This window comes from Argiope bruennichi, chromosome 4 (assembly GCF_947563725.1).
Source record: "Argiope bruennichi chromosome 4, qqArgBrue1.1, whole genome shotgun sequence".
Taxonomy (NCBI): domain Eukaryota; kingdom Metazoa; phylum Arthropoda; class Arachnida; order Araneae; family Araneidae; genus Argiope; species Argiope bruennichi.
In genome coordinates, this window is record NC_079154.1 from 40,343,096 (window position 1) to 40,365,916 (window position 22,821).

Consider the following 22,821-nt stretch of genomic DNA (forward strand, 5'->3'; position numbering starts at 1 on the left):
CAGTTCCTGAGATTTCAAATTGAAAAGAATTCCTCTCAGAATAGGGATGCCATTAGGCTTCAATCATCGCAGTAATGGCCCCAGTATTATGAAGCATGCTTCTGGAATAATGTGTTCTGAAATTAGCCAGTTGAACATTAGTACAGACTATTAAAACTGATTTTTCCTCCTAGGAATACATTGGGGAGACATTTCAGTTACGTTATTCTATAAATAATTACTAATTAACAGAATGAGAAGTCTGGATTAAATTCATAAGTAAGAAGAGCAATAACATGTAACCATATTCTCAGAACTCATTACATATATGGTAATTGCTGAATAATTAAATGAATATAATGATTAAATTATAATATCAAACTGGAACCTAGCGAATGTAAAGATAATTCGAAGCTAACAATGTAACACGCAGGACTAAATTATAATATGTTAAGAAAGAAATAATTAACTCCCATTCATAAAATAATTTTATTTTATTTTTCAGTTGAAAAATTGCATAGAGTATTTAGATAAAGAATAAATGAAAGACATTGTACATAGTTGAAATGTATATTGTAAAATGAAAGTAATAAAATGAATAAATGTTACCTTTATTTTGACTGAAATTAATTAATTTTTTGTCTTACAAGTAAAAACAAATATCAAAAGAAAAATAATTAATTTATGTAAATTTCTTTACAAAATAAATGGGTCTGTCAGAAATCGGCAACGTTTTAAAATAAAGTACAGTAATTTTTTATTTCATTCTTTTATATATGACCATTAAAAGATATCCATCTATAATTTATAATTTTCACTTTAAAAACCTTTTATGATCAGATAAACACAATTTTAATCAACCTATGTTTCAATTAGTTATATATATCTGTAATTTCTTTTGAAAAATATATGTGTGAAGGTGTTTCTACTTTAAATTTATTAAATCTCAGTCAAAAGATTTTTTTATAATTTATGTTCAAAGAGTCTAATTATAAGTGGGAAATGAAGTATCAAATAAGTCATAATCACATTCACTGGCGAAGCATAGGAGTATTTGATTTTTGTCTCATTAAACCAATCAGCCATCTAATTGATTAAATTGATTAAAGTTTTTATGTGAAAGTTATTATGATATTGTATTAAATAATGTATTTTCCCTTTTATTTATTTTTAGGCGAAATAATTTTGAAATATTTTTGAAGATAATAACAAACAAAATCAATGCAAAAGTAACAATGAAAACAAGCTTGCAATTTTTAATTTTCTTAAGTCATCATACTCTGGTATCTATTACAAATAACTGACATCTATATTGTCATTTAAAAAATTGATTTGCCTCATACATTTTATATGAATCAGTTTATGCCATCTTCTATAAAAATTCAGCAAAAAAATATTTAAATTTATATTATTTTATCTAAAAGCATCTGAGGCAGCTATTAATACGTTTTGAAATGCTATGTATGTTTTCTTTTAAATTAAATATCTATGATTAATTTATTCATTAATTTCTTTTTTAAGTATTCATATTCACAATTTAAGGCAAATGTATCATGAAAAAGTGATTTTGATACACATAAAAATTTTATCCATCTATATACATATACTTAATTTATATATATATATGTGTGTGTGTGTGTGTGTGTGTGTTAACAAAGTTAAAGAAATGAATTCAAGCTCAAATTTTGAATTACTTTAAATACTCTTTCATTTCTTATTCTGTCATTGATTTTATTTCTCATTTTCTCATTTTTCACATTCCCATTCGCACATTTTTTTTTCAATTTTAACAAAGATGCCGCTAAACAAGACAATCGCGTATTTATAATATATGTGCAAGAACTCATTATTTACTATCATTTGTGTTTTAAAGAATATTTATTAAAAGCGGAATTCATCTCATGCTTCGAAGTTGTTATTCTTTATAAATCAGAAAATTGCGATATTTTCTGACTATATAACTCTGCATAATATATACACTTTTATCGATAATATTCATTGGAATTTAGGATTTTTTTTATTTATTCTAGCATTTTGTATAAATTTTAATAATTCATTTTATTTTAATAACCTTTATTTTAAAGTCAAAATTTCGTAGACAGATCGATAATTGAAGCAAAAAATGCATTGATTTTAATGAGAGGGATTGAAACTTTTGTAGAAAATTAGTACCAAATTCTTCAAAATTTTAAATTTTATAAAATTGTGTATTTCTTTGATCATAAAGGTTCACAAGAAATATATTTTAGAGAAATATAAATAAAAATGTATAAATTTTTTGACAAAAAAATTCTCTAAGAAAAACAAAAGAAATTAATATTAAATCTATTTTTTATTATTATCAGTAAAGTTTTAAATGAAAAAAATACAAAAAAAATTCCATGGCACAATTTTTCTAGGTCATTTAGTCACAAATCGCAGAATATTTGAAAAATAAATTTAGCCAATATAAGAAAAAAATTGGACCATTTACTTTATAGAAGTTCGATAGTAAAATAAAAAAATAGGAAATAATCCGGGATAAAATCAATACCTTTTCCTGAGGGTGTGTCTCAAAGCGATGGAAAAAACCTGCAAATCGCGCGTGATAATATCGACTTTGCAATATTCATTGAACGAAATCCAATACAGAAACATCACGATGAAAATTTTACGCCCATTTCTAAATCTGTCCTATTTACAGATTTTACACTGCTAAAATATTTTGCCTCTAAAAATAACAAATAGTTATTTTTAGATTGGAACTATTCATTTGTATAACGCTAATGAAAATTGAAATAACATCAGTAATTATGAATCGTCACAAAAATAACTTACCACAAATGTACCCATGAAAGAGATAAAATGCTAATTCGCTTATAATAACCACAGCTAAATAATCAATGGGTACAATAAACTTCTGTTTGTGAAAGCTTTGAGTTGAGAATCCATAATATGGGGGTATCGAGTTATCACTGTGCACTGAGTAACAGGAGAACGAAATGGATACTCAAGGCCTAAAGCAGATAATTAATGGTTGCCACGAGCGCGTTCATTTGATCAAGAAAGTATTATTTAAATAATTAGATGTCTGGATAGAAGCATCTAGAAACGACAATTGTCAGCCGTTGTTGCTCTGAATAAGTATATCAAATTATTTATTGTTTAATAATTCCATGAACACATTGTTTATTTTCGAATATCTTCTGATAAACATAGTTATTATTTAAGTACCTAAGGTTACAGTATGATATGATTATTTTTCATTAATTTTATACAATATTTAGATATTATTTTTTTTTCTATATCGTTGTGATATATTTTCTTCTATTAAGATTCCAAAAACAAAGAACTTTTTATAGGATTTTGCTAACATTTTTGAGTCATATAGGGAATATTCGAGGAGCATAAATCATAACTATAGCTCAATATAATTATAGATTCTCAAAGTTATATCGCGAATCTGCACTACCGGACCATTAAATATAATCGTGATATACATACTGTTTGGGTCTAGCGCCTGCTAAATTTTTGTCTTATTCTAATGCCCTAAAAAAACATTTATATTGCCATTCATATCGTATTTTCCCATAATAACTGTTGAAAATATTACATAAAAAATATTAGATTTACATCGCCTAGAAATTAAAAAAAAAATCAATGATATTTTTTGCCGTATATTTAAAAAAAATATTTTATACATTTTTAAAAATATTTCAAGCATCTGTCGCAACAATAGATTTAATTATTGGATTAAAAATCACATATTTTTCTTCCCTTCTCATAATATTTCTCCTTAATATATTTTTCCCCATTTTTTTTCAGACCAAGAAAAAAATTCAGCGTATTCAACTATGTTGAGTAGATTTAATTATAAGTCATACTTAAAATAGGGAACATTTTTCAGTGTGCCCCAATTTTTAAAAACTTATACGATTTTCTGTGATATATTTAAATGCATGCTTGTATAGACAGAAAATTAGAAAAAATTCATAGTTCAATGAATCAGAATGTTAAAAATCTTGTAAAATATTATGAAATATATATGCATCAAAATTTGATGTTTCATTTTCGTATGGGAACTTTTAAAAATAATATACATGGACTATTTAAATAAAGGTTTTTAAAAATCATTACTAGTGAACCAACTGATCATAAAGGCGGTTAGAAGTAAATAAAAATTGGATTTCTTTTAAAACTAAGCATGCTGTACAGGATGTCATGAATGTTTCATTGATTTGAAAGATTTTTAAGTTATTATTGATTTATTTCTAGGCCCAAGAAATGCTAAATCAAGAATACCCGTGATGGTGTTTATACATGGCGAATCATATGATTGGAATTCCGGAAATTCATACGATGGCAGCGTCATTGCCAGCCTTGGCAACATTATCGTCATTACAATCAATTTCAGACTCGGAATATTCGGTGAGTGATGCTCAAAATTATTTTTTATTTATTAATTGTTTACTTTTAAAATATGTATATGCTTAAAATCCATTAAATTAAAAAAGTCGCTTTATAGAGATAGCAATGCACTGAAGAATACATTGCTGAATTTCTTATGTCCTGAAATGTGTGGACATTTTGGTGTTTCATATGTTGAAATAAATTTAATCGGTTTTATCACCAACAAGCTAAACACGTGTAGCATTTCAATCAAAGAAAAGACATCTACATTTTAAAAGTTTAACATAAGTAATATGAATGATTTTTTTAAATTATGGAATGTCATAGTAGCTATTACGAACTGATAATAGCTATTATCTTAATAAACTATAAACAATTAATAATGATAAGTATCCTTCTGATAAATGAAATTTTAGATTTACTCCATCGCAAAAAATAATTGTATACATTTTACAAGAAGAGATTTACTTCCATTGAAAATAGGAAGTATATCTAGGATTGTTAATGATAAATCGACCAAAGAATAAAACGTCTACCATTGACATTTTGCATAAACATAGGAAATTGAATGACTCACTATGTTTAATCTAAATTTCAATCCGAACATTAATCAAATGAAATGAAATCGAACTTCAAAATAAAGCAGAAATAGGTTGTACTGTAACTTATATATTTAATGCATCATTCAAGGAGTAGTCGATCATTTATTATTTTGGCATATTTAAAAGCAAGAGACATCAATTATATCTTGATCACAAAAATAAAAAAATGAATCTAATATTTTAATGAAATCATATAAATTATTTAGCTTATAGATTAAATAATTAGTTAGACAAATATAATTAAAATATTTTATTTTTATAATCTTGCTGATTCATAAAAAAATATTTTGTTACTTGTTTCAATGAAAAATAATTTTTTACAATTTGTTTATTTTTTGAGTAGAATTAGTCAAAAAATGTTGGAATATGGTTTATTATACGGATTGATGTGAAATGTTCGGCAAAGGGAGATTAGTTTACTATTTAAATTCTGAATAAAAAGTTATTTATAATTCCAGACAGAAATTTTTTGAATAAATCCTAACCAGAAAAATTTTGAAAGCCTGAGAATTTTTTTTTTCTTTTAATGTTTTAAAATACGTTTAGTCAATTCAGCTATAAAGAATTAACAATTTTCAGTCTGATTGGGAAAAATCACGAAAACAATTTTTGTATATGTTCTGATACCAGAAAAATTTAGTCTCATTATAATACATCAATATTTTTTTGTTATACTATATCCTAATTATAACTACGATTTAAATGCATAAAAATATAAAATTTAAGTAAAATTTCAGTTTGATGAAATTAATTCATTTCATTGCAATCATTTTTTAACATTTAAATTTTAACTTAATCATTTTTAAAGTCATGTTTTTACAATTCACTTCAAAAAATTGTATTTAACGATTGTTATGGTGCAAATTTAATAACTAGAAATTAGGAAAAATTCCAAAAATAGGAAAAATACATTTTTATTAATTTCACTATAATAGCAATCTAATTGTGTTTATAGTTTAGAAGCAAAACTCGTTTCTTTCATTAAACATTTTTAGCATAAAATAGTAGTTTCTAGTGAATATACCAATTTTTCATTTATAAATTCCTTGTAAAAGTTCTACTTAATATATTATATCAGTAGTATCAGCATTTATCAGAAATGGGTTAGTTACTTTAATAATTGCAGTTACTTTAATATACCTGATGTATAAATCATTCAAAAATAAAATTTCCAGTATTTTAAATAATGTACTTTTTAATTCTTTTATGTAGGTTGTGTGGTTTAATCCATTACTTAGCTCGTAGTTTAAATAGTAGTATTAATAGCAAGGATGAGATTCGCTTATAAAAAACAAAATCATTATTGATAAGACATAATCTCACATGCAACCAGCATAAGTTAGTAGGAAAGTAAAGGATAATTCGAAATTGACGATACAATCTTTATATAGTCAAAAATTAGTTCATTTCAGTTCACTTCTTAAACTGAAGATTGATATATTAGCGCCACCGCAGGTGACAATAAACATATTTCTTTTATTTGTTTACATTTTAAGCCTTTGAAAGTCTTGCAAAGTAACAGTTTCTCTCTTGAAATATTGCTTCAGCGTACTTTATTTAATATATGGTTAAGCGTATCAAAGTGGCAACAGCAGTTTAATTCTAAAAACTGGTAGAATAATGACGAAGATAGAATCAAGAAATTTCAAACCTTTTGATATTTATTTTTATTTGATTTTTCAAACCGCTAATATCCAAATCATTTATATGTTAAATAAAACTTCAGATCGAGTACCAAGTACCTCGACACAGTCTTATTTTTATCATATTATGATGAATTATAGTGAGGCAAATAAATCTAAGAAATTCTTCGAAGAATCTGGAAAATTTCTTAGTTCACAATTTTTTATATTTGGAATAATTGTGAATAGCTGGAACTCTAATATCTTCCTGTAAGTTTTACTTCTGCCTTTTCTCTATTTGACGATTCTTTATAAAAATATCCATGGAAAATATTTCCTTTTGTTAAAGTTCCAACTACCTTTCCTTATTGTTTCCTATCTTTCCTAGAAAATATGGCATTATTCTATGTACTCTTGTCTTTGTCATTCCCAGAATAGGAAAGGTTTCTGAAAAATGATCTACGGTAATGCTTATCTCAAAGAAAACAACAATTCTGAAATAAATATATTTATTCAAAGTAAAGCCAATCGCTACTATCCAGAATGTAATTGGTACAGAAAGATAATACTGCTGGAAATTCTAGTATCCATTACATTTTAAATAATGATGAAATGAATAATTTTTTATTCTTAAAAAAGTTCCTTAAATGAAAACTCAGCATAAAATATTAATTTATTTATTTTTATAATATTTTTAATTCGACTATGCTGGAAATGTATCAGATCAAGGAAAATAAATGGTCAAGAAAAACCTCAATGTAAACAATGCATTTCTGATTTCAGATTTAAATGAAAATCTAATTAAACATAGTAGTAAATTTAATAAATTCTAATCGCATTTGGTGACCGCCGGTTTATTGGAGATTAAGAACATATTTCATTTTACTTAAATTGCTTAGATGTAATTTGATATCTATGATTGTCAGACTTCAAAGCTATGCTAAACTATTTGCCCCATCATTGATCTGATTGTTATATACATGGATTTTTCTGTCGGAAGCTAGTTTGAAAATGTCATAGCTTTATTAATATTGTAAATGTTCGAACAATATATCGTCTAAATTTAATGGTATTGCTGCTTCCTTTTTCTTTATTTTTTCCTAAAAAAACTACATATATACTAAACAGCTTTCAATAATGGAAGAAAATCAAGCGATCAAATATTTTATGAAACAGTAAATATTGTTTGGTTTTTATTCACAACAACGAGAATTATGTTGTAAAATGTAAAAAAAATGTATATATGTATAATGTTTCAAACTCACTTAAATCTAGGCAAAATAAACTTATAGGAACAAATTTAATATAATGAAAAAGATTAAACTTAAAAATGGTGCAAATATCATTATACGTTCGGGAATATATGTGGAAATTATCACGAAAAGACATTAAAATCTAACAAATTCTAATTAAATTTCAAAAATCGTTCTCTTTTCTGTGCATATTTCTCCCTTTCAAAGTATAGCTGTGTCAAATTTGACAGCTTTAGGTCAATCGATCTGGCCTTTAGAGAGCTGGCAAACACACACATAAACAGATGCATCTTTATTATAAGTAAATATTATAGATTAGTGATATATGAAATATTTATATTTGCAAAGCATCTTAACCAATTATTCAGAATTATTGAAATGTCGGTCTGTAAGTTGGTATGTATCTTGCCTTGTTTTTTCTTTAACAATAAATAAAATAGGGCATATTCGATTCTAATTCCCTATCTATACAGCTATTTATATTATACATGCTGTCTAAAAAAGCATTGAATCTGTTCTAGCCAAAATTAATTTCGGCATACCTTTCTGACTTTAAAAAAATTGGGAGATTAAAACGATTCTTTCACTTATTTAAAAAGAACGCAATAGTATTTTAAGAATTCTTGTTGAAATCTTTCTAAATTTATTTTGTACTTCCTTCAACATTTTCATGCCAATACGAATTGTGTTTCAGAAAATATGATTCTTTCAAATTCTTTAACCTATGTACGAGAGGACTTTCATCATTTTCCAAGCAATGAAAGTAACCTCATGGCTTTAAATTTTACAAACAGACAAAAACTATTAATACAATTTCCGATAAACATGCTGTTTCATATTCAGGAATTGTAAAATTTCAGGAATATTTGTTATTTTTTGCAAATGTTGAATTTTTTGTTTCTCTTGTAAAATTTGGAAAAGAACATTAATCGTTACTTGTTAAATTATGATTTGATCATCAAAAGGCGTTCTTAGTCACGTGCCTTTGATATCACCATGTTGAGAAGGGAACGGTGGCCTAATGGTTAGGTCTTGGCCTTAGGGCAGTAGGCATGAAATCCTATTGCACTAAGCATCCGCCGTATATTATATTATATATATATACAGGGTGTCCCAAAAAATGTATACACACTTTAAATAATTGTAAATTTGGGGTTTATTATAATTCGAATAATTTTCAACATGTACAAGATTTTACAAATATCATTCTATTGTCTTGTTATCGCATGTTCTCAAACTGATGTCCGTTCTGCTCCAGACACTGCTGACAACGCGAAGCGATGGAATAGCACACATGATGGAACAATTCCCTTGGGATATTCGTACATTCATGTTCAATGGTTGCCCTCAATTGAACAACTGTTGCAGGTTTATGGACGTCCTGAACAGTTCCATCAGCTTCAAACTTATCTCTAATTCGAGTGATGGTAACTCGTGTAGGTGATTCTTTGTTAAACTCCCTCTTAAATTGTCTTTGCACTTCTACTGCATTTTCATACTTCCAGTAGCATTTTAGAATAAATTTCCTTTCTTTAAATTCAATTCTGTCTGCCATCACTCGGTTCAATGAGTTCAGTTTGTAAAGAGAGAAGAAATAACTTAGTTATCAGCTGCTAAAATGTGTATACATTTTTTTGGGACACCTTGTATATTATATATATATATATATATATATATAGTGTTTAAGAAACATCGTCCTTTACACATCTAGACTGACATTTGTCAATCATATATTTCCTATGTTATATGAAATACGCAACTCAAAATTCCCTCAATATTCTTTATGAAGTTAATATCATATTATGAATATTGGATATTGATTAGTTCATAAATTAGAAATGAATGACTGAATAAAGCTGGAAATTCTAATATGAGTTATTAAAGGAAGAGTATTTCTATTTTCCTGCATTCTTGATGTGAACATTGAATGTAATTGCTTTGATATCCGCAAAATGAGAAATTCAGATGCTATTTTTCTTACCAACAATTATTAAAATACTTAGGGATTTACTAATTGATTACATTCGTTGTTTTATTATTTCTCATAAAGACATATATAAATTAATTTTAGTAACATAATTCCTATCAAAAACATTTAAATCTTTCACTCGGATTCACAAGTTTATTACAAAATATCTTTAATGAAATACATTACGAGAGAGGAATTTAGTTAATTTATAAGTCTTGAATTCCAACAAGCTGCATTGAGGCAAAACTTAATCAAGACTGAGGAGTCTTAGCTCTGAAATCGTTGTTTCAGATTAATGCATTTAGTTTCTGCTGACGTCCCTCAGATTGAACAAATGATTTAAGCTCCAAATTCACTGGGAAACGAATGAATTCACTGGGATTCTGTCTGATATTATTCATGGCAAGTGAATTTGAAGCTCCAAAAGGAAATTAAGATTGCAAGAGATCGCGTTTCTTCTTTTATTTAATAAAGATTATGACACGAATAGATTCCATCTATGATTTCTGTGTAAGCGATAAATTTTCATTGAAAGGATTTGCTTTGATGATAAAGGCGTCAAACATTAATCGCATAAGGATCATTGAATTAAAATTATTCCAAAACTTTCCAGACGTTAGAAAGGGATTTAGGGAATTTGTCTAATACTTCAATCAAAATTCATGTATTAAATGTTCAAAGACACCGACAGGATAGCTTTCATTTTATAAATAAGCCTTATTATAAATTTCCTGGAATGAAAATGCGATAAAATAAGCTTGGTTTCAAAATTAAAGATATGTTGCTTTTAATAAACCATCATATTCAATCTTTATATATCAAAGAAGCTTATCAATCTATTTGTCATGCTATTTTAGATTAATATCCTATTTGTTACCATTTTCTAGACAGTTGCTTATTCGAATCCTTATAATAGAAGATACTAATTATAAAAATTAGTAATTAAATAACGTAGTGAAATAGTAATAAATTAATAAAAAAGCAACTGAATTTTTTAAATCATAGTTTAAAAAATTCGATTTGTGTAAATGCAATAATACGGATTTTAATTTGTATTAACGGAATGTATGGTGAGCAATAACTATAAATCTGTTCATATATATTTGATTTTTCATTGCGTATGTAAAAAATTGATTTATAAATGTATTATTGATTATTTAAAACTCATGCATTAACAAATATTCATAATCGTTCAATGCCGTTTTAAACTCTTATAGGTAAATACAATAATGAGAGACCAATTTGAAGATTTATAATGTATTATTTTTCATCGGATATTTTGGGAAAATATTGCTAATGAATCATTTGGCCAATTTTTGAAACTTTTAAGTATGATTTTTTTTACAATTATAAGTGAAGGTTTTAAAATATGATATTACCCATTTTGGGTCCGATTCTTGTAAAATTAACGTAGCCAAAATTGCACACGTTTGTGTTATTTATATTAATATATATTTTATATATTAAGACTATGATTGAGCATGATATTTTCATTCCTTTGCATAAAATTGAACGCTATTTTAAAAGCTCTTTAATACATAGCTTGAGATTAAACTATCTAATTTTGCAACGAAGTTTATTGCTTTTAACAATAGAGGAGAGAAGCTACTCAAATTATTTGAATAATTCAAACACTATTTCCGTACTGCCCTAGGCGGGGAGATTAAACAGTATTACAGTTGTAAAGAGCCGTGTTACGGTAATTGCAATTTCTCAACCGTTAAAACATTTAAGCATGAAAGTACCGAAATTGGTGGGGATTTATGTAATAAATTATTGATACAGAAACGATAAATTAACATACCAAGTTATTGTTCGAGACTTTTATGATAACAGTATTACATAAGTTTCAATCGACGATTCTGTATCATTGACTCTACCTATGTTCTTATTTTTTCTTATCAAATCATAGTTTTATGAACTTAAATAAGAGAAATAATAATGTAAATGCAAAATTTTCTGCTTACAATATTTGTTTTTTCACTGGAAACAAAGTGTCTATTCAAGAAAAGAATGAGCATGTTTACATAAAAACTATTAATGAAAGATTTGTGATAAAAAATGATAATTCATTGAATATGAACTAAAAATAAAGAAAATACTTAAATTATGATAAAATTAATTTGTTCTTACTCACAGATTTAAATATTTTGATATTCATATTTAATTGTTTTCAAACAATGCATTATTTTTTATATTTGAATATTGAGTAATATTAGATGGTAAAAAGATTTTACCTATAGATAATATATTATTTTATTATTTTTAAAATTTGTTATACAGTTATTGATTTTTTTATCACATGATTATTTGTAGGTTTCCTACCAGCAGTAGAGGGATCATCTCGAGGAAATTATGGCATTATGGATCAAGTTGCAGCTTTACACTGGATTCAAGAAAACATAGCAGAATTTGGGGGTGATCCAAAAAATGTTACAGTTTTTGGTCATGGCCATGGTGCAGCATGTGTCAATTTATTAATGTTGACACCTCTAACGAAAGGTAATGTTATTTATACCAAATTCTAAGAAGTATTTGGAAATAATCTTCGAAAAATCTAAGACGTAATCTTCCATTAAATAAAAAATGTACAAAAATTAAATATAACGCAATAATTGTGATAATAAACAACTCAAATTTCGCATTATTTCAAAAGCTACTCAATACAAGATTATATGTGTTTAAATCTTTCGAAATCTATCTTTACATTGTAAAAAGATACTGATAGATTTAAAAAATATATATATTTTTAAATCGTTAATAATCAAGACACATTGAAATTTATATCTAAACTTGTTGAATGTCTTAAGATGTTATTATAGTTTAAGCATTCATAGAAACGCATATTAGGTCATTAAGCAAGTAAGGATTTTCCAAGATTTCTATGTACTATAAACCCGAACTATTTGTGAGTGCAAAACGAATAGTATGCGATACCATTATATGCATTACTTATGTGCAGCATATTTAAGAATTATTTAGTCCAATCATTTTATGATATTTCAAATTTTTGTTGGAGATTTTCATTATACTCTATTTTCTTTAACTTTCTCTCATATAAAACATGTAGAAAATGCTGCATTCGTTAGATGAATTGACCTCGCAATTTTGATGAAACTTCACATTTCAGATTTCCTTTATTCAGAACACAATTATTTTTCATTATCTCTGTCTATGAACACAGCAACGTGAAAACGGTTTGATCTAGATGAATAAAATTTAGCATTCAACCACATTTCATCAACATAACTTTCTATGCAAATGATGAATGAAATTTGGCTTTCATCAGTCATTTAGTTTTTATACCAAATTTTTATTTCAAATTTTGAGCGAAATCCATTTAGAGAAAGTCTACCTGTCTGTATAACGTTTTGTAGATAACATTTACAAAACGAAGAGAGCAAGAAAGATAAAATTTGGATAGAGATTTAACATTTAAAGTGTTGATACCTTTCATACTTGGAGTGCGTCAAGCGGATTATCGTGCTCAAGAAGAAATGTTCCAAGCATGTAAACTCGAATATGTAATGACTACATATAAAGTTAACTACAATTGGGTAAATTCAGTATATTTCAATATAATTTTAGGCCTGTGGCAAGTTTTGACTTCAATTGTTTGAAAAAGCGTATCTAAAACGAAAATTCGATTTCGAGATGCTTTTAACAGCAAGCAAGAGCTTAATCTTCAAAAACATCAAGAATAACAAATTCAGACTCACTACAGATTCAGTAAAAATGTTAAATTCACTCCAGTAATCAATATTCTGCATCAATATCTTATAAGTAATGGGGAATTTCGGACCTTGCGGAAGGTACCCAACTTTATGCTAGATGAAGGAAATGACGCGATTATTACAGAGTTTGCGAGAAAGTTTTTAAGAGACCATTCTGTCTGGTTAAAGGCGTAGTCAAAATTTTGAAAAAAATATCAAATCAAAAAATTTATCAAAAATTAGCTATATTCATTTTCTCTTCCGAAATTCTGAAAAGTGTTGTATAAGTGAACTTGTATTAAAGTCGAAAAATTGTACATCAACTTGATAATCGAAAATAATGAAAAATGAAGAAGAAAATCAAACTCTTACTCAAGAATATTTCTATTGCATTCGAATATTTTGAAAATAGGGTCATATATTAAGACAATATTTTCAAAATATTCGGAAACATTAGGGACATTCATTTTATAAATGTGAAAAGATGGTACTTTATAAAATTAATAAGTTGGAACGATATAAGAAGGTACCTTTTGTTAGGAAATTAAATGTATAGTTTAAATGATTAGGGCATACATCATGCTTTCGGACACATTCATTTCATTCGGAACATTTATTTTATATATGTGAAAAGATGCTACACTATATAATTCAAAAGTTGAAAAGCTTTAAGAAGGTAAATTTTGCTAGGAAATTAATTATACAATTTAAATCATTAGGACATACATCATGCTTTTGTTTAAGCAGAAATTCAATGAAGTTTGAATCTTTTTGTACTTATATAAGATATAAGCCAAAACACTATTTATATTTCAAACAAAATAAAAGCTACCGAGATAAGTTATATTAATGTTTCAGGGTTTCTAAGTCACCATAAGCTGTGTCAAAAATGCATAATGTTTAATGCATGCAAAATGGTTAATAAAGTATTTTTAATTATATTATAACGCCAGGCGAATGTGGTTGGGGATACATTTGCAAGTTTGCTTAAACTTTATTTATATACTGAATTATTCATAAACTGCTTCCTGAAATTCAGATTTAGGGCTTTTGAAAGACATTACTTTACCTTTTTCTGCATTGTAAACTCGAATGTTTGTTAGAATTATTCTATGAAACTAATTAAATCTATAGGTCCTTATAAAAGATTTAGTTATATAATTTAGTTGAATAAGTATAATTTTAAAGGAAAGGCATTAAAAAACTTTGATAAAAAATTACGTCAAGTTTTTAATAAAACCTTTTTGCAAAATTTAAGTAATGCAAAGTTACAAAGGATTGCTTGTAGGATAAATTATTTTACATGCAAATTAAATTTAAAATTAGAACAAAATTTAATTATTTTCAAGCTACTTTACTTCAAATTATGTATACCTTATATTATATCATTATTCTACAATCTTAAAAATGTGTTAGTAACTCAATTAACTGTAATAAAAGTTAACATAATATTGCAGTTACATAACAGAATAAATTATGTCATTTTCATTAATTGTATTGAACTTACATATATGATATTTTGTTACTATCTATTAAAAAAAACTATTCTCATGGATTTTGTGAATACACATTTTATCGCATAAATATATATATAAACATACATATTTTTATCATACATAATGACTTTTTTGTATTCAATCACATAAACACAATATAAATATGTGCAATCAACATTAAAAGCATTTTTTTTTTTCAAAATATAGGACTATTTCAAAGAGCGATTATGCAGAGTGGTTCAGCTCTTAGTCCTTGGGCAATTGCTAGGAATTCATTGGCATACACACGCCAAATCGCCAAAAGTTTGAAATGCCCTATAGAGGACAGCGCTGTTTTAGTAGAATGCTTACGCCAGCGTCCAGTTCAAGATATCCTTGATGTGCCATTGAGTGTACCAGATCATCTATCCGCTTTTGGCCCGACAATTGATGGCGTTGTGGTACCTGGAGAACCTGCGGAAGTCATGGAGAAACACACAGATTTCTTTGGCCAATATGATTTAATGTTTGGTATGACCAGAATCGAATCATATGATCAGTTTTCAAGCCAGGAGGACAAAAGTGGCATTGATGTCCTAAGAAGAGACCGCTTGTTGAGAACACTCGTCCGGAATCTTTTCACATACCACTTACAAGAAATCTTTTTAACCGTAGTGAACGAATACACGGATTGGAGTAAACCTGATCAACATCCAATTAACATTCTGGATTCAACAACAGATGCCATGAGTGATGCACTTGTTATAGCACCTTTGGTACGCACAGGCAACTTCCATTCAAGAGTACGACATCCAAGAGATCCTAAAACATTCCAGTATGTTTTTACTCACCAAACAGAAGATGCTGGTTATTCGCAAAGAATGGGTACGGTACATGGAGAAGATTTACCCTATGTCTTTGGTGCTCCACTTGTTAATTCTTTGTCTCATTTTTCAAGAAACTTCACCAAATCTGAAAGTTCCCTTTCTGAGACTGTTATCATGCTTTGGACAAATTTCGCTAAATATGGGTAAGGAGTTTTGAATTTACAAACAACATTTTGACCTTATTTGAATTGTAACAACTGTTGTATTAAATTTCTTTATTAATTTATTTCATCACTCACAAACTTGAATATTGCTTATTTACGTCTATTTCCAAAATAATTACTTATTTTTTTAAATATAATTTTTTGAAATGGTTTACGCTCAACACTTACGATTTCGGAAGACCGTCTTTTAGATATGATATATTTGTTTAAATATCTGATTCCTGTATTTTGAATACTAATTGTTTAAAGTTGAAACTTTATTACCCAGAAATATCTTTTTTTCTTAACAAAGTTGATGAAGCGTATATCTGAAAATTATAATAATATATTCTTCCCATTAATAATATTATCCATTTAAATATGATAATACAGAATAAGGTCTGTGTACGATAATTAATTTTCATTTTTACCGTCTTTATTATACCAAGATCTGTTCAACAACAATTAATTGTTAGAAGTTATTAGATATACATTCAAAAAAGAAATGGATTCTAATCGAGAACCATGTGCACATAATTGCACACATTAATTATTGCAATCGTATAATTACTGCAACATGCTTACAGTGCACCAAGCACAGAATAAGTATTTAGCATTTTGTCACAATAACCAAAATATTATAGAAGCACATTTCTAACATTTTATTTGAAAAAAAAAAGAAATTTTTGTTATAACGAAATATATTTTCATTTTTTAAACAAATGCGAAATAATATGATGAAAGAGTTTAACAAAAATGCTGCAATTAAAAATATATACTTATAATTTAAATTTTTAAATATTGTTAGATATATAAAAACAGTGTATGATCTTAAATCAAAGAAAAAAACAAATACGATAATCATAATTGCATTCATTTTTGTCTGGACTGTCTTAATCTGTGTTTGATTTAAAAACGAACTGATTAGAAAATGCATTTCTATAAAACATTAATGATTATGTTGCTTTTTTTTTTCAAAAATATCCTTCAATTCTTTACAAAGCAGCGCTTAAATGCAATTTTTCCTTTTTATTTTGTATTTTATTGCCAGCCAAGGCTTTTGAAGTGAGTTCATATAATTACAGCACCCCAACTGGTTTCTTTTTTATCATTAGATCATTAGATGGTTTGGTAATCTTCGCTTACTCTAGCAATCCTCTGACACTTTAGGCAGCAAAATACTCATTTTAGACTCAATGTCTCGAGGCATTTTCCGCGATACTCATTTTTTGGAACCAGTTTTCTCTCAGCTTTAAGAAAAAAAAAATCCTTTTTTTTATACCATGTTAGTTAAAAAGAACTAATTCAATGTTCATTTTTCATTTAAACGTTTTTTTTTTCCTTTCTCGTTCGCTCTAGTTTCTGTGATAAAAGAGAGGCAGTTAAGTATGTTCTTAAAAAAAAAAAAAAAACTCTCACTTTTTTCCATAAGAGGAGGGAAACTCAAAAATCTTCTGAAGAAGATGAACCTCATTTTGAGGAAAATGAAATGTAAATGTCGTAGGGTGAACAAGAAATATTTAAATGGAAGATGTATATTTTCTTCATGCAATTTTCTTTTTTCTGTTGAAAAAAAAAAGTTAGGTGTGTAATTTCATATAGCTAATGGTCATAAATTCAGTCAAAAAACTAGTAACAGTCAAAACGCATTAACGAAGTATTTTTTATCAATCCATAAAGAAATGTCCTCCAATAAATGAATGGTTGATCAATATTTTAGCAAATTTCTCTCAGGGAATTATCTTCATTTAGGTCCATTTTAAACTTCAAGTTTGAAATAGCTTTTAGACAGTCAATTAAAGAGCTTTATAAATGACAACCCAATTAGATAAGTTTATTTAAAAATATTCGAAAAAGTATTTTGAGTTGAAAGTGATAACAAGCATTTCCAACCGAATCGAACATGAAAATAGCTTGAAGCGAAACTAATATTTGGACATGAATGAAAGATAGTTATCTATAGATTCTTAAAAAGAATGGCGAAAGAATGTTTTGATCTTTCTTTTGATTTATTTGGCATTATTTGAAGGGATGGAAATGAATAAGTAGAAAAGTTGCTGTCTTGACTGATATAAATTGAGAATCAGAAAGTTGAAAGGCTCATAATATGACTGAGATCCTTGAACTGAGATGCAATCAATTCCATAATATATTATCCATAAATACGGAAAATGGCGAGTCAACTATTTTATTTATAGCTTGGTTCAGTGATGGAAACAAAATATAAAAATCACACAAGATATATCAGGGGAGGTTCACTAATATATTTTGATTAATTATTATGCATTCTAAATTATTCATAATTTAATAAGATCATGACAGAAAAATAACATGGAACTTTGATTATTCAAATTTGTTTTGATTATGAAATTTTCTTTACAAATTACTTATTTATCAGAATATTCTTGAAACTTTGCTTCAGGGTTCACTGGCTCAATCCTTTAAAAGTTTTGCCTATCTAGAGTTGAAAATTAATAATATTGTATACCTTTTATGGTAACAATGATAGATATCAATTTCAACATCCAAAAAACAACATTTTCTATGTTATTAAAGATACGGGATAGAAGTGATTCTTAAATATAAATAATTTTTGATGAACCTTTTAAAAGTAATATTTCGAAAGACGAAGCAGGTAAAATCATTCAAAAGCATTAATCCTTCTGAACCACTTTACAATTTTTTTTTTGCTATATAGTATGTTTAAATGTAATAAAATTTAAAATTAAATGCAAATACTTTTAGAAAATTCACTTTAAATATGTTGTAAAGTTAAAGAAACTAATTAAAGTGGCGTTATTAACTTATTTAAGTGAGTAGCTTCTTTGTAGATTAATAGAAATCATATTAAATCTATAAACAAATCAAATAATTTTATTCAATAACTTTTCCGACAAAACCAATTGTTGCACAACAACAGTATTGATGCCAATGTGGGGATTGCGGTGACATATTGGTAAGGTCTCGACTTCGGAACCTTAGGTTATCAGGTGCGAGACCAGATTTACTGAAGAATCCGCGTGCACCACGAGTCTGGTGCGCGCTAAATCCGTTAGGGCTAAATTTCCTCCCGCTAGTGTGGTGCGGAAGCCTGGAGAAAGGGATGCAAGCTCAAGTATCATTATCGTCATCTGCTCTCAGTTCAAAATTACTTTCGTCGCAAAATATCCTAAGCGGTGCTTTAAAAAGAAAAAAAAATCTAATTAAGCTGAACTGATACCAGACATGAGAAAAAAAGTAACAGACAATCTTGGTTTTCAAAGATTGTAAGTGCTATTTTGTTTATAATTGGCCCATGTCTATTGACAGTATTCTTATTAACTCTTGGCATTTAAACATTTCAGAGATCCAAATGAACCACATACCGATAATGAAAATGTCAGCAATGAGAAAATAAAAGGAAAATTCGAGAGACTTTGGTGGCCAGAGTACAATGATACTCATCAGAAGTTCATATCCATAGGTAAAATCGATTTTTATTCATTCCTCTATGATCCTGTATCAGTGTAATAAAATTTCTTGTATCTGCTTAAAACTGTCACTAAACATTATCTTTCAATATCTTGAATATTAACTTTTCCTTTATTCAATGATCCACATTTTAAACTTATTTTCACTTATTTCTTTACAGTAGTCATTTAAAATTGTTTTAACATTAGTTATCTTAAGTCCTAAAACCGTTTCAAGTTGCAACATGAAATTGTTTTATTTCTTGAAAAAGTGTATCTCCTCCTGTTTCAAGTAATTAAATAATTTCATCTCTTGAAACTGTTTCAAGTCATCTGAGGAAACAAAGCTCCATAAAATGTCACAAAATTGTGCGAAGCGCATTGCCTTTCACCATAAAAATGAAGAATTAAGGATCTTTAGGATTAAATTAAGGATCTTTAATGTGTTATATCAAACTTGAAGCTCCGAAATGCATGGTTCCAGTCAGTAAGATTGTTATTTCCGTTGTAGCTTTTAGTACAAAAGATATTCTATGTAATCTTCAACATTTATCAAACTTTTAGTTTGTCCGCAAATGCATTAATAAAATATTTTTTTATATTTGTATAATCGAGTGAATAAAGAAATTTTCTTTAAATCACACAAACCTTTAAATAAATTATGCATGACTTATAAAATAGTTATGAATTCCTCTTTATTGAGTTAAATTGCTCATATCCTTTACTCCATGCCAAAGATTGCCAGGAAACTTTTAATACAAGATGGATTTATGTATACTTTCATTTAAAAAAATTGTCCATTAAATTACCAGTTTTGGTATTTCAGCAATAAACTATATTATGAGGAGTTTTATTCTGTTTACTCTTGGAAATAGCCTAAGGCATAAGTATTGTGTTTGATCAGTTTGCTTGTTGAATTCCTCCATCATAAATATCCCAATGGTAACTACTCTGAAGAAAATTAGCCGTATAAAAGAAAATGTAAACATGTTTTCAGCTATTTAATCCTTGATAATACATTTCATTATATTATTAAATAAATGGCAATTTCTCCCTCCAAATTATGTTAGCATTCGTTTTACATTTAATTATAACGCTTATGAATAATTTAATGATATTTCACGAGTTCAAAGATATTATAATTAGATGCTGAATTTATCTCACTAATGAAATATACTGAATGAATGACATAAACAGTTATAAATTAGTCAATAATAGTCATTTTGTTTTCACAATACAAGCCTATTTATTCAGATCTTCTTTATTTCTAGGTTTGAAACCTCGGCTCCGTGATCATTATCATGCACACAGACTCTCTTTCTGGTTGAATCTTATTCCTACTCTTCACAGAGCTGCAGCTTTTGAATCAACAACCACCCACCACCTTCTAGAAGATCACGACAACCCTAACACATACGACGGTATTGTTAGGAGTAATATTGCAGGAGAAAGCATCGTCATTACCACTCCATCGACAACAACATCTTCATCAGCAACAACAGCCAAAGACGGTGGAGTCAATACCAATGCTTATGCAACTCTAATTATATTAGAAGAACGACCGACAATTGCTCCAAAATCCATGAATATATCCGGTTCATTGGCTATGATATTTCAGCAAGGCGCCTATTCTACGGCTTTGACAGTGACAATAGGAATAGGCTGTTCTCTCCTGATTCTGAATATAGTTATTTTTGCTGGTGTTTATTTAAACAGGGAAAGAACAGTGCAACATCACGTTGATTATAAAGAAAGGTCTTAATAAAAGGGGGTTTCAGTGGTTTACTCTTTATGGATTGTTAAATGTCTTATGAAAAATATAATTGTGTCAAAAATGTACCACATTTAAGATATTTGATTGGCAGTTCTCATATTATGCAAAGAAACTTACGTGTTGCTCCTTCCATTGTTGTACATACCAATACTGTTGATGTTCATTAATGTACAATGGAAGTGTTTGATATAAATATTATTCGTAAAAAAACCTTGTGAATCAGACATTATGAATATCAAGATTCATCTTAACGCAACATATGATGGTATTTTATTCAAATATATATATATGGTTCAATGGTTATTTACAACAAGTAAAATAATCTTGTGAGGGATACATTATGATCCAGATTCATAATATCGCAACATATGATTGTGTTTTATCCAGATAGATGTATGGTTCATCTGTTATTTGCAACAAATAAAATAATCTTGTGACCGAGACATTATGTTCTAGAGACTCAACATAACGCAACATCTCGTGGTGTTTTAACCAGATAGGTAAATGGTTCATCGATTTGCAGCAAACAAAGACACTAGTATATGCATTCTGTATTTGATAATTTCCGTGATGGTGAACTGAAAATATCTTTTTGTTTTTCTCTAGATTTCAAGAATTGTGATTATTGCTGATGTTCTTACAATTAATTAAAAGTTGTTCTTACGGAGAAGGAAACAATTAATAAACCTACTGTACAGATAATCGTCATTGTCGAGAAATAATTCTTTACAGTAAAATAACGGAGCGCATGGTCACTGTTCCTTTTTCCGTAACTATATGTCATAAAAACTGTTTTGCTAAAGAAAATTTCACTGCTTTGTTAACAGAACATGAAAATGATACTTTTCATTTTCCGCAATTTCTTGTGACGGCTTCATTTTTTTTTCAACATACAAGACAGTTTGGATTCAATTGCATATCGAGAAAAAATAATGTAATTTAAAATTAGATAAAACCGCTAGCTCTCATGAAGATTCATAGTTGTTTCCAATTTGTATAAATGCATTATTTGTAAAAACTTAAGTTGCGAATTGTATTTCTCCAATGGAGTATGTGTATCCCTAACTGATATGTGTATAATGTATTGCTATAAATTGTGAATGGATCCCTTCGAATTGAGTTTTAAAAAAAATTTGATTTAAAATACAGCATATATGCTGCTGTTTTTGTTATTTCCCCCTTCTTGTATTGTAAATTTGTTGTGTTATGTTCTTAAAAGAAGTAAAACGGATTTTTGATACCATATTTAGTGTATTTTTTTATTTCATCTATCCTAACAATTTTATACAATAAGACAATTAATTAAAAATCATATTCAATTAATTTAAAAATGAATTAATGGATACAAGCAATGTCACAACTTTACATTAAATTAATTTAATCTTTCCATGTCAATTTCAAATACGTTATATTACATTCAATACATATTTCTTAATCAACCACCTTTCATGTAACAAAAATTAATAGGAATAACTAACCAAAAAATAAATATTTGGTATTTGCATACATTAAAAAAATAGGCTCAAAATGTTTGGTACTTTAGAAAATATTTAGATTTTAGTGTCT

At 27.6% G+C, this 22,821-nt stretch overlaps 1 protein-coding gene across 1 annotated transcript in view; it reads left to right on the plus strand.

Moving 5' to 3' along the window:
* Nucleotides 1–22,477, plus strand: part of LOC129967131 (neuroligin-4, X-linked-like) — a 201,761-nt gene extending 179,284 nt beyond the window's left edge. The window contains exons 2-6 of the mRNA XM_056081817.1: nt 4,234–4,386; nt 12,131–12,316; nt 15,231–16,032; nt 19,377–19,495; nt 20,753–22,477. Of these exons, the coding sequence (XP_055937792.1) occupies nt 4,234–4,386; nt 12,131–12,316; nt 15,231–16,032; nt 19,377–19,495; nt 20,753–21,243 (1,751 nt within the window). The 3' untranslated portion in view covers nt 21,244–22,477. The remainder of the gene's footprint in view (nt 1–4,233; nt 4,387–12,130; nt 12,317–15,230; nt 16,033–19,376; nt 19,496–20,752) is intronic.
* Nucleotides 22,478–22,821: the final 344 nt, after the last annotated feature.